Below are 13,026 nucleotides of genomic sequence, written 5' to 3'. Positions count from 1 at the left end.
TTATTAATATTTTTTCAAAACTTTTAACGTTCTTTAAAAAAAATCTAAAAAAAATTTTAAACCAAGAAAAACTAATCATTTAAGTCATCTTGATTTTAAATTATCAAATAGAAACACGATTAAATTATTTATTTTTGTTGGTCAAATAGTGTTTAGTCAACTGCTAAATTTTTATTACCAGACGTTTAATATAAAACGATGTCATTTAAAGGAAGAAAAAAAACCTTACATAATCCGTCAGCTCCCCACATTTCAAACCATGAGGGTGCGCAGAGGGGCGAGGGCTGCCGCAATCTAAATTTGTAAGTTGAGATTATTTGTCAATTTCTGATTTTTATTATTCATCCACTCGATAATCGATTCATTGAACATTACGAAATCGATTTCAAGTTTAGTTTCCTCCTGTTGATTCATAGTGGAGAAAATCTATTGTTAGATGATTGATTTCATCAATGGATCATTGGATCGTCATCTTCTCTGATCATAAAACTCTTCTGTCATCTTCTCTGATCTAAATAAGCTTAGATATCTTAATATCGTCTCTGTTTTGAGCGTTCGTTAGGGTACTAATGTGTTTATAAGATTGTCACTGTTAAAGCCTTGTCCTGACTCCTGATCGTTCCTTGCTTGGCTTATCTTTTCTTTTTTTTTTTTTCAGGAAAATATGGTAGAGATCTATTCTGTTTGTGGAAAGTGGAACTTGAATGACAAGTTTCAATGGGAATTTCTGGTAGATTCAAACAAAGGAGGATCACTTTCTGAGGTAGACGAGAACGTTACATACATAGATTTCGTCGAGATGGTTATCCAAGATTTTGGACTTGGTTGCTTGGTAAAAGATAGAGATATTACACTCAGCTATGAACTTCCACCGAGGATGAAATCTTTGGTCAAAGATTCTCCACCGGTGTATATACGTAATGATCGCCAAGTAAGAACTTTCATTAGTAAGATCAAAGGAAATGGTGAACTGATTCGTTTATGTGTAACGGTGAGTAACTGATTCGTTTATTCTTTGTAATGATGTAAGAAAGTTTTCAAAATATATTAAGTTTCGTGAAGGGTTTTAAAAAGGGTGCAATTCATTTTTATTTTGCTCAGTTACTCTACTTTTCGATATTAATTTTTTTTTTTTGGGTTTAGGTGAATTATGAAAAAAGCAACACGATTGTAGTTGAGAATGTTGGCAACAACACTCAATCCAAGACCATACACGATGAAGAGAATGCTGATGTAGAAAAAACTGGGTGCATACCTGTGTTGGAAAATTTAGATGGTGGTTCATATGTAAATGAATCTAACGTGCATGAGGAACAACAGGTAACATAGTTTTATCACTCTTTTTTTACACTAATTGCATAGTTTAAGCATACATTATTGTTTTATTTAAATGTCTTCCTACTCTTTCGTTATCAAAATATCCTTCATATATGGTTCGGCTTGTATGTGTAGGAACTTTATAGAGCAACTAGAAGTGACATGTCAGTTCATGTAACACACAACGACACTTGTTCTACTACTACTGGAAGTGAAAACCACCCCCTTCTTTTGCACTCTGCTCCATATTATTCTCCGGTTTCTTTAGGATGTTCACAGTCGCCCGGAGCAACTAATGATTTACATGTGAACAAATACTTCAAAGACAAGCAAGACTTGATGCTCACGATGAGAAAATTGGCTCTCGAGTCCAAGTTTCAGTTCAAATCTTGTCGGTCAAATAAATCCAGAGTGGTATTAGGGTGTGTGGATGATAAATGCTGTTGGAGGATGCGTGCAACTAAGCATGTTTCTTCTGACTTCTTTGTGGTGAAGAACTATGTTCATGAGCATACTTGTGACCCAACACATAGGAATGCAAGCAATAGACAGGCAAGTGCGAAACTTCTTGGATCTTTAATCTGCAGCAAGTATGGAGAAAACAAGGATGGACTTAAACCCAAACAGATTATTGAGCAAGTTAGAAAGGAACATGGTTTACAAATCAAGTACAAACAAGCTTGGAGAGTAAAAGAGTATGCTCAGAATTTGATGAGGGGAATTCCAGATTCTGTAACTGAAACTTCATCTACACCTCCAACTACTGGACAAAGTAGTGAGAGACCGTCGAAAAAGAGGATGCGATCAGTTAGAGATTTTGGTACACCAAATTCAGAGTCTCGTAAATACAATTGCAGCAAATGTGGCGAAGAAGGACACAACAAGAGTACATGCAAAGTCCCAAAATGATGAACTTTTAAGAGAGTAAGTGCTTTTGTTGTTATTGTATGTAACTGGTTACTATTTTCCGATGGACCTTTTTCTTAAGAATACGTTTGTACCATTTGCTGCAGATGTGGCAGGGGAGAATACCGCAAACATGCTCTACACAATTTCACTATGATGAAAGTTTAAAAAGGTTTAACATGACTTTTAGTTTCTCTGTTGTTACCGAGTCCAGTTGGTTAACTGTTATCTTGAACACTCTGAAGTAGCAGATGATTGAACAAATTACAAATTAGTAAAAGAGGTTTGTTCATGGAGAACCTCAAAAAGAAACAAGCTGGGTCGTTTTTGCCAAACATAAAATGAGACTTCTTATTTTTTGTCTTAACCTATGACGATTTGCTCTCTCAATTGGGTTCATGATTAGGCTAATTGGGCTCCTCATTTGGTTACTACTTGGTTCTTCTTGGAAAATTTGGTGGCTAAAGAGAGAGCAAGAGTAGCCACCAAACTCTTGAGTATATCCAAGTCCATGCCTTTGATTCTTATTGTTTCTACCAACCAAATATGGTCTCTTCTCGCATTTTGGAAGTTCTAAGCCAAAAAATAAAACGTGACGTTTTTTAACGCAACTGACAAAAAAAAAACATTCAAACTCCTAAGCATCAAACAAAAAAATGCTTTGGGAGTTTAATTATTTATAATCAAATCTAAAAACAGAGTTGCAGCAAGAAGTAAAATTTTTATTCAAAAAAAAAAAAACTCAAGATTCTGTATGTTGTCTAAACATATGTTGATAAAGAATGAGTCTAGTAGTAATAACTTTTAACTCAAGAATAAAGAACAAGAATTGGAATGAATCAAAGTCCGAAAACTTGTATACACAATCAACAAATCCCTATAGAACTCAAAACAGAGCATATGAAAAATCTGGTGGCCTAATTAAGTTTCTCCAAGAAGTCAAGCCGGGGCTTCTTCGCCGGCATAGGGCTCATCACTTCGTCGTCTCCGTTGACCGTAGAGAACTCCGGTATCGGAGGGATATTAAGGTCAAACCCGCGGTGACTGCTGCTGACGTGGCTGGTGGACCCCGCTCCTTCAGAGTTAGACACGCTACTAGTGTTGTTATTCCCTTCGTAGTGACACCGCTTGTGTCCGCCGAGAGCTTGGCCTGAAGGAAACGACTTCTGACAGATCGAGCAAACGTGCGACTTCCCGCTTCCGGTCGTCACGGCGGATGCAGTCGTAGCTGACGACGTCGACTGGTCATCTCCTCCGGCGGAATGAGTCTGTGACACGTTTTTACGGTGGCTGGCTTTGTGTCCGCCGAGGGCTTGGTAAGAAGAGAAAGACTTGTCGCAGACGCTGCACTTGTAGCGCAACGACGACTTCTCAGCTACTACCGTCACCGGAGGAAGAGGAAGAAGCTGACGATTGCCGTCGCGAGCGAGGAGCATAAGGCAGAAAGCGAGATCCTCTTCTTCAGTGAGGTTGTGGTGGTTGAAATCGAATCTTGATCGTTTAGATCTTTTACCTTTGGTCCACTGTTCGACGCCATGGAATCTTGAAGAATCTTGGAACACAGGAGGAATCGGAGAAGCTAGTCTCGGTGAACTGAGAGCCTCGAGCGCCATTAAAAACTTTAGGAGAGTTTGAGTTTTGTAAATTTTTTGTTGTTGTTGTTGCTGTTGTTGTTGTTGTTATGAATTGAAAATGAAGAATTGTTGTTGAAGAAGAGATGAAAGAGTGTGTAAATATATAGTAGGTGGAGAGGAAGCTGCGTCCGCGTTGGTAAAGTGTGAACAGTGATGGTGGCTAGAGCATAATTAACCCTGATTTCTTATTTAGATTTCTTAACTTATGATTTGATATTTTTCTTTCTTACATTTCGGTTAAAAGACGTCTTTTATATTTTTTATTTAAACAACGGTTCTTAGTTTTTCTTAGTTAAAAGGTACGAACTGTTTCTTATCCGAAGCTAAGAACTCTAGCTAATAAACCTAGGTTAATCATGACCTAAATATTGGTGTATGTATTTATATATGCGGACCAGAGTTGTGAGGAAAGTATCTCAATGTTTTTTGTCATAAAGAGAAAATAATTCGGGCACGTTTGGTTTGACTTAGGACACGTGAGCAAAGAGTGTTGAGACTTCAGTTCTTTCTAGTGATGCCGCCTTGCAATATTCTAGAGTTTCTTCCTGGTCGTAGATCATGGTCTTCTTATGCTACACGTTTCAGTTTTCTTTAAAAAAAATAACAAGAACAATATCTAATTTATAGGTGTTTTCATGCACCATGTATACTAATATTCTTTTCAAAAATTTAATATTTTAAAATAAATTTTTGTTATTTTAGATTTTACTATTTTCTTAAAATAATTAATTTAAAATTTTCATTCAATTATATGTAAAATTAATATTTTTATTTATATTTAATAATATATATGTATTTATTTAAAATTATAATTTTAGAAAGATTTTTTATCTACTTCTTTTAGTTAAAAATATTAAATCAAATTCCATAAGAGAAAATTATGTTATATATAACTAAATAATATTTTTAAAACTTGCAGATATTAAAAAAAACTAATGGTATTGGGATAAAAAATTACAAGTTTTTTTCAAAAAACTGCAAAAAATTTTGAAATTTTTTTTGATATTAAAAATTATCTAATTATAGAATAGAATTACATAATAATTCAAAAAAATTAAAATAATATTTTATTTTAATTTTTACTGTTATATTATTTATTGTTATATTAATAAAATGAGTTATTAAAATTCACAAAAAAATATAAATTAACATTAAATGTAAATGTACATGTCAAAATTAGCTTCAAACCATGTCACTATTATTAGTATGTCATGTCACTATTATTAGTATATCATCTCATCATTTTTTTAAATCATCGTGGTGATAACACTTAATAAATTACTTCTTTAATAATATAGGAGATAATTACTAAAATTAGTTGCATGCAATTGACTAACAATAGTGACATGGTTTACTAAAATTAGGAGATAATTACCAAAATAAAAAGAACATGCAATTGACTAATATGTATCTCTATTCTTTAATGTATTTAACTTTTTTAAACTAATTTGAAGCACTAAAATAGATGTATCTGATATAGCTTACATCTGTATAGTTTGTTACAAGTTTGATGGCAGTGTTTTTCACTATTACAAATTTAAAAGTTAGAAATATATCTATACCAGTATTCATATTGAGAAAGGTGGAGGTATTGAAACAAAAGAGAGACTGAGACGGTGCATGCATAAAAAATAGAGGACTATTCTAAAAATACAAGAATATGTATAAATCCAATGAACCAACTTTCCTGGTACGCATTTTTTTCTGGAAACTAACTACATTTTGACTTAAACAAATATCACATATGCTGATATGTGACTCTTCTAAGCTTCCTAATTTCTTCACGCGGCTCTCTTCAAACCGTCCGGTCTAGTTACGTTTCTTTGACGCAAATACTTAACCGGATGATGGCATATAAGTAGTGGCTAAAGATATAGAGTTAGAAGATGTTGAAAACAAGGGATAATGATCGACATATAAATCTACACAGTGCACATAGCACAGTGCATCAAACGGGTGGGGAGCCGTTTTGATGCATAATCAAAGGCATATTGTCTATTTCAGTAAAGGTTTGACAAATACAGAACAAGTCAAACCTATATATGAGAGAGAGCTGATGGCAATATTCAAGGTGGTGCAACGTTGGAAACACTATTTGATGGACAAGAATTTACAGTAAACACCGACCAAAAGAGTTTGAAATTTCTTCTTGAACAGAGGGATATTTCTTTGGATTATCAGAAGTGGTTGACAAAAATGTTGGAATATGATTTTCAGATCATATGTAGAGCTGGTGGAGAATAAAGTAGCGGGTGGACTGTCAAGAGTTATGATTGATAGACAGTTCAATTCTGAAGGATGTTGTATGCTCTTACTGTGACATCAAACATTCAAATGCAGAATATACTGGATGAAGTAAACATAGGTTTTAAACTTTATGGTCTAGTGAGATACATGGCTTTGGGAACTAACACGGAGAAGGGTAATTTGGTAGTTGCAGGCAGACTTTTCTATAAAGGATGTCTAGTTTTACCAATAACTTCGAGATTCATCCAAAATATACTTCAAGAGTATCATGATGGGGTGATGTGAGAACATTCTGGTATTCTAAAAATGATCAATAGGATACAACAATTGTTTTATTGGTCTAAGATGAAAGAGAACGTAAAGCAATACATATCATAATGCTCTACTTGCCAAACACACAAGGACTCTACATTGAATCATGCGGGTTTACTCCAACCTATACCACTTCCGACTCAGATTTGGTCTGAAATATCAATGGATTTCATAGAGGGTCTTCCAAAATCTGAAGGAATTGATGTGATCTTAGCAGTGGTGGATCGTCTAAGCAAGTATACACACTTTATGGGTTTGAGGCATCCATATAAAGCACCACAGTTTCTGAGAAATTTATCAGAGAGATTGTTAGGCTTCACGGCTATCCTACTTCAATCATCGTTGATAGAGACAGAGTATCCTTGGGCAAGTTTTGGCATGAATGTTTCAGGCTTGGTGGTACAAAGTTGAAATTTAGTACAGCCTACCATCTTCAAAGCGATGGCCATACTGAGGTTGTAAACCGTTACTTGGAATTTTACCTTAGATATTTTACATCTACTCACCTAAAACAATGATATAATTTTTTGTCTTGGGCAGAATTCTGGTATAGTTTCTCCTTTCATACATCTTTAAATATCACTCCATTTAAGATGGTTTATAGGAGGGATCCACCAAGTTTCACTTGGTGTGAGGAAGACTCTACAGATAATAGTGAACTGGAAGGGAGGCTTGACAAGAGATGATATATTACAATATGCTAATGCTCACTTGTTGAAAGCTCAAGATCACATAAAGAACAATGCAGACAAGAAGCGCAGAGGCTTGACTTTCAAAATGGGTTCACTGGTTTATCTCAAGCTCAAACCATTTCGTCAACGAATGTATAAGGCATTTTACCAGACGTTAGCATCTAAGTTATGTGGATCCTTTAAGGTTCTTGAGAAGGTTGTCAAAGTTGCATATAGATTAGAATTTCCAAGATTTTTAAATACACACGGTATTTCACGTTTCCCAATTAAAATAGGTATTGGGCAAGGAACATGAGGTCACACCTTTACTTGTTTTGTTGGAGGAGTCAGAGGGGTTTATCCGATAGTCATAACACATAGAAGGCACTTGTTATGATGCTGAAGGACATCTTGAGGCCTTGGTTCAATGGGAGGGCTTACTGGTCCATGAGAGCGCATGAATGAGAGTGAAGGATCTTGCGAGAGACTTCCCTCATTTTGAGTTTGAGGATAAGCTCAGTCTTAGCGAGGGGAGTATTGATAAGAGATGGAGATGCTATTATCGTAAAATATTGAAGAAGAAGAAGAAGAAGAGCTTGGAAGCTGACATGGATAACGTCCAAGAAGAAAAAGGTCAACGACATTCATAAGAAACAGTTATGGCCGTTAAAAAAGTTAGTTGGGAATTAGTAGAAGATGTTAATCTCGAGTCTATATTGAGCTATAAATAATAGGCTTTTAGAGTTGTTATTTTGATACACTTGCGTTTTAAGTTTGTAAATCTTGAGATGAGTGAATTTGCTGAATATACATAATAGGCAAAAAAATGAAGAATATGTCCATGCCACGGTAATGTGGGACGAATGGGACAATTTGCATACAAACTTGGCTGAAATCTCCTTTCAGGCGCGTGCGCGTGATGTTGACATTCCAAAGCAAAAGCTGTCATACACTACATATCATATAATATAGTCACACAAATGATTGAATCAGTTACGAGGTTAGGTTTCATCCATTACTAACCTATACTATATATGGTTATGACATTGTACAGAATACTCCACACAAACACATAATTTTTTAATTGTTTTGTATGCTGACAATGCTTTACCATTTTGGAGAAGGGGGTCAAAGTTAATATAAAAGCTTAGAAATGTTGACGTATATAACAACCGTATTAGGAATCAAGTTTACTTTTGTCCCAAAGGTGCAGTCACGAAACAAAGTTTACAGGATAGAGAGAAGCATTATGTCAGAAATACATAAGACTAATGTAAGATGAAAGCAAATGGTATAAAATAGTTCATTGCATGAGTAGGTCCGAATTGACGCTGGAAAACGCTGCAACCGCACATGTCTATGCTGTGACGCCAGGGGAGGCTTCTGTGAGGGTGTCTCATCGATTAAGTTGCACTATCGCATTGACTTCCAGGAGAACAACCATCACAACACACACTAAACCTGAAAAAGCTCACAAGTAACACATGTAAGTGAAAGAGACATACTAAACTACATACTTTATAGTATAGTCATACAGAGGAGTTAACTAGATACAAGGTTGGATTTCATCTATTGCGTGACTATTCCACTGTGCGGTTATAACTTACAAAGAATTGTGCTATCTATTACATGCTAAGCATAGAGACAATACTTCAGTAGCATGCAAATATGCACAAATGAATATACCATCGCTATATTTCAATAGAAAAAACTAGTAAATATATTTGGTTCTATACTATATATGTATATCTTATAGTCTAGTCTTATCAGGTATAACATAGAGTTGTTCTTCCTACCAGAAACTTCGATGGCCAAAACCGCGGCAAACACAAATGCAAATATGCGAACTTTGCTTATTTAGGATCCAAATAGAACCCCATAACATTAATTTCAAATAACTAACAATTGTCTGAACGCACCATTTTGGCGACTCGTCGAAGACTGTTCCAACTGGATCTTCAAAAGAAACGTTGTTTTGGATTAATTTCCTAATAATCCATGGCGGCGAAACATAGTCGATGGATTCTTATGCTATACAATCAAACAAAACATACCTTGATTCTTTGCTTGGAGGAGGAGGAAGAGGGGTGGAGATGATGTAACAATACATGTTGTGTTGTACTATTCTATGTTATCAAATGGAATTGTACAACACAATGTGTATTGTTCGTCTTCTCCAATAGTTTTATGCGTCCTCTGATTTTTAATCCACGTATATCGAAAAGTAATAAAATTGTAAACCCAAAAGATATGAAGAAACGTGATCAGAAACATTGTTGGAAAAGATTATTATACGATATGCAAAATATCACTTCCAAGAATTTCGTAAAACTTTTAAATGATCATGGAATAAAAAATAATCGCATTATTAATATAAATTTTGGAAAAGAAAAATAGTTTCAGAAGAATGAGATTAACAATGGAAATGAGAGTGAGATGAAACAGTGGAATGAATGACAGTTTTTGTCTTTATACATATTATACAAAGAATATCATAGCAAAAAAGTTATTATGGTTATAAAATTAATTTTTGGTGTTACTACGCATATGTAATCCATTTTCCATCTTGAGATTGGGTTTTTCTGGTCGTTTTGGCGAGTTGAGAAATATAATACAAAAAGAAATTAAATATGTATTGGTATCTTGTTCCTTGTCAGCGAAGTACATATATAGTTGTCTACAGTAATTCAATAAGTGAAGGTAATTGTGGTATTTAACATATGTAAAATATTTTTATCAAACGAAAAACATATGTAAAATATTTTAGCTAATGGCTAAAACAATAATCATATACAGAAACGAAATGTTAACTTCTAAAAGTAGGGCATTTGTGTCAGTATTCTTCCAATACGCGTTGGGCCTTTAATGTTTGTTTCTATTCGGGCTCATTCTTTTGTTGACCAATTTTTATGAAAAGTATCCACCTTTTTCTTGAGAAATAATCTCTCGTGTAGACTTATTTTTCATTAGTGTTTGAGAATAAACAATATGGTCTGAAGTTTAAACACACAAGAAAGAAAGTTTCTTTCTGTGTAAATCACTGATAGAAACTCTAGTTTAATCAAAAAGTAAGTTTTAAATCACATATCAAGAAATTCTATTTGATATTTATCACCCCAAAACCAAAACCAATACCTTGGTCAAGACTAGCAAAAGATATGTCGTATCATGACCACTTTTGTTGTTTGATATCTAACTTATATACTGGAAACTAGAGTCCTAAGAAAGGACTGGTTGCTGATTGTATCATTGCGTAGCTCTTTTTTAACTTAAGAATATAGATGTGAGGAGTGAAAATTCAAGATTCTAAAGGATACATGATTAGAGCTTAAGTAAAAACTTTCATTGGATTTTGGAATCCGGCAAAATGGCTACAATTAAATCATCTAATCCCCATCATCTTATGCTTTTCGCCAACTCTAGTTACGAAAACAAATCATATATGTACTTACTAGGGCAGGTACGCGCGGGATTTGATGTATCGGTTTTAATGAAAAATATAATTTTATGTAAATTTTTTTTAGTTCAGTTGGTTGGGAATGTGATTATGTTAAGCGATTATTGTCTTCACCAAATTCCAATTATACAACTAAAATGACATGGGAGCATTCTTAAATGTTATTTGAAACAGAAAAAAAATGTCAGAGGTGCGTACAGCTAAATGTGTTGGGTTTTTTTATCTTTTAAAGGTCTGCTTGATTTCCTAGCTACCACCTGCAAATGTAGCTTTTGCGGTTGGTAGGGTTGACATCGTTTTGAAACAATCATATAAACCGTTATAAATTGCTCTACACCGTTCCTAACCTCTTAAAATCAAAAGCTGGTTCCAGCTAGCGCTTGCGGTTGGTGGCGGTTACGGGTGGATAAATAAATATAAAATTATTTTTTAAAAATATTTTAAAATTTTAAATTAAAAATTAAAAATAAAAAAATTATAAATTATAATATATACATTTTATATATTAATTTAAATTCACAAATAATATCATAATTTTTTTTTATAAAAACTTTAAACTAACAATTCATTAGAATTTTTAAGAACTAATATACATACATATATAAAGATATACACATATATAAAACAAAACAAAATATCCTTTTAAAATTTATAATATAAATCTTCAAAAACAATTATTAAAATTATAACTTTCAACTAATTAAAAAAATAAAAAAACAAAAATATTATTATTAATCATATGATGTTAATATTTATTATATTTTATCACAATATCAAGTTTTTTATATTTTTATAATGTTATAATCTGTTAATATTGGTAATTTATTATTAAACTGCCGCAATATCTCATAATCAACCAGTCACAAATTCCCGCAAACGCAATAATTTTTAAATATTCACTACAAGAAAACATAATCTTAACGAGGGCGGTTTTCCTCGCTAATTCGTCGTAAAAGAGGCTTTACGACGAATTAGCGAGGAAACGCGTTTGCTCGTTACACGTCTGTCGTAACACATATTTCCTCGCTAATTCGTCGTAACTTAGCGAGGAATATATTTCGTCGTAAAGACGAAGTAGGACGATTCGTCGTAAAGACCACGTCAATATTCCACGTAAGGACGTCGCTATAATACCTCGTAAATACCTCGAAAATAGTTCCTCGTAACCTACACGTAAATACCTTGAAAGAGTTTCCTCGCAAAATACACGTAACAACCACGAAATGATTTCCTCGTAAAATGGTCGTAAACTTTTCCTCGTTATTTCCTCGTAAATGATTCCTCGTAAAATACTCGTTAAATGTTTCTCGTCATTTCCTCGTAAGGTTTCCACGTAAAGAGGTCGTACATTGGCTACGAATTTACTTCGTTTTTATTATTTTACAGAATTTAAAAATATAATTAAAAAATAATTAAAATTATTTAATTTAATAATAAATTAAAATTCAAAATAAAAATAAATCAATATGAAAATATTTTATATATAAATAAGTTTTGAATTTATATAATACAACAACCAAAATTAAAGTTAAATTAAATGAATAATAAAAAAATTTAAAATTTTAAAAAATTATCTCCTCGTAAATCTTATCGACTTCAAGTGTGGATAAAGTGACGGGTAATCCGTCGGTGGAGTGCTGGGTCTGGCGGTCTTCAACGTGACCAACCAAGTCGTTGAAAATCTGCTCGGACCTAGCATCTAGAAATTGGCCTGCCTTGTTCCTGTGGGTCCTCTCGTAAAGTTGCATAAGAGACGGGAGTTGTCCCGTCTCTTTGGCCTAATAAACATTTAAGAAAGTTAGAATATACATTTTTATATATATATATATATATATATATATTAAAAAATTAATTAAGTAAAATATTTAATTACCATTTCCAAACGGACACCGGCGTGGGGTTTTTGGCCCGTAGTGTGAAGCATCGGCCCGTTCCCGTGTTCATCGACCGTGTAACGGGAGTTAGAGCAAGACTGGGCGATTCTGATGGAATCAAGAAGGCGCCAATAACGGATGAGGCCATCCCACACATCCGTGGTGAGCTCAGCGGGTTTGCCACGCTCATACCCCTTCACGATCCAGTCACCCTTCCAGTTGGAGACCGTGTCCAACAAGCGAACTTTCGCGTTAAACTTCGACTTCTTCCTCACCCTCTCAGTGATCCCCAAGGCCCAATTATATTATTGCTGTTGGAAAAAATAAATTAACAATTAGTTTTTTAGAAAATATATATATAAATCATGAAAAAATTAAAATATATATAATTAATTAATAGAAACTTACAGCGTAAATATTGAACCACGTCTTTCTGACGTAGTGAGGCGTCTTACTCCAGTTTGGATGTGGCATGGAGAAGTAACCCTTGATCGTGTCGGTTACGTCCGATGCAAGACATCCGTCAACCCCCCACCTGGAAAATACAAATTTAAAATATAAATTAATTTTTAATGTTATAAAAGAATTTTAAACGAATTAAAAAAAAA

At 33.9% G+C, this 13,026-nt stretch overlaps 2 protein-coding genes across 2 annotated transcripts; one reads left to right on the top strand and one right to left on the bottom strand.

The window, feature by feature from the left end:
- The first annotated feature begins 217 nt into the window (after window positions 1-217).
- LOC106303613 lies at window positions 218-2,577 on the top strand. Its single transcript, XM_013739901.1, has 5 exons — window positions 218-302; window positions 659-991; window positions 1,144-1,320; window positions 1,453-2,241; window positions 2,331-2,577. Exons 2-4 carry the CDS (start codon window positions 665-667, stop codon window positions 2,224-2,226), a joined length of 1,278 nt encoding a protein of 425 aa, XP_013595355.1. The 5' UTR covers window positions 218-302; window positions 659-664; the 3' UTR covers window positions 2,227-2,241; window positions 2,331-2,577.
- Window positions 2,578-2,933: 356 nt separating this feature from the next.
- On the bottom strand, window positions 2,934-3,931 carry LOC106304215 (zinc finger protein ZAT10-like). The gene has a single exon (XM_013740614.1). It carries the CDS (start codon window positions 3,834-3,836, stop codon window positions 3,141-3,143), a length of 696 nt encoding a protein of 231 aa, XP_013596068.1. The 5' UTR covers window positions 3,837-3,931; the 3' UTR covers window positions 2,934-3,140.
- Between the last annotated feature and the right edge of the window lie 9,095 nt (window positions 3,932-13,026).

Source organism: Brassica oleracea, chromosome C7, assembly GCF_000695525.1.
Source record: "Brassica oleracea var. oleracea cultivar TO1000 chromosome C7, BOL, whole genome shotgun sequence".
Lineage (NCBI taxonomy): Eukaryota > Viridiplantae > Streptophyta > Magnoliopsida > Brassicales > Brassicaceae > Brassica > Brassica oleracea.
The sequence above is the reverse complement of the archived record's forward strand: the minus strand, read 5'-3'. Positions and strand labels throughout refer to the sequence as shown.

Bases quoted from the DNA above. Each gene is read 5' to 3' on its own strand.
- LOC106303613 (XM_013739901.1), top strand. From the start codon at position 665: ATGGTAGAGATCTATTCTGTTTGTGGAAAGTGGAACTTGAATGACAAG. The intron at 992-1,143 runs GTGAGTAACTGA...TTTTGGGTTTAG, and splicing joins TGATTCGTTTATGTGTAACG to GTGAATTATGAAAAAAGCAA. The intron at 1,321-1,452 runs GTAACATAGTTT...TTGTATGTGTAG, and splicing joins ACGTGCATGAGGAACAACAG to GAACTTTATAGAGCAACTAG.
- LOC106304215 (XM_013740614.1), bottom strand. From the start codon at position 3,836: ATGGCGCTCGAGGCTCTCAGTTCACCGAGACTAGCTTCTCCGATTCCT.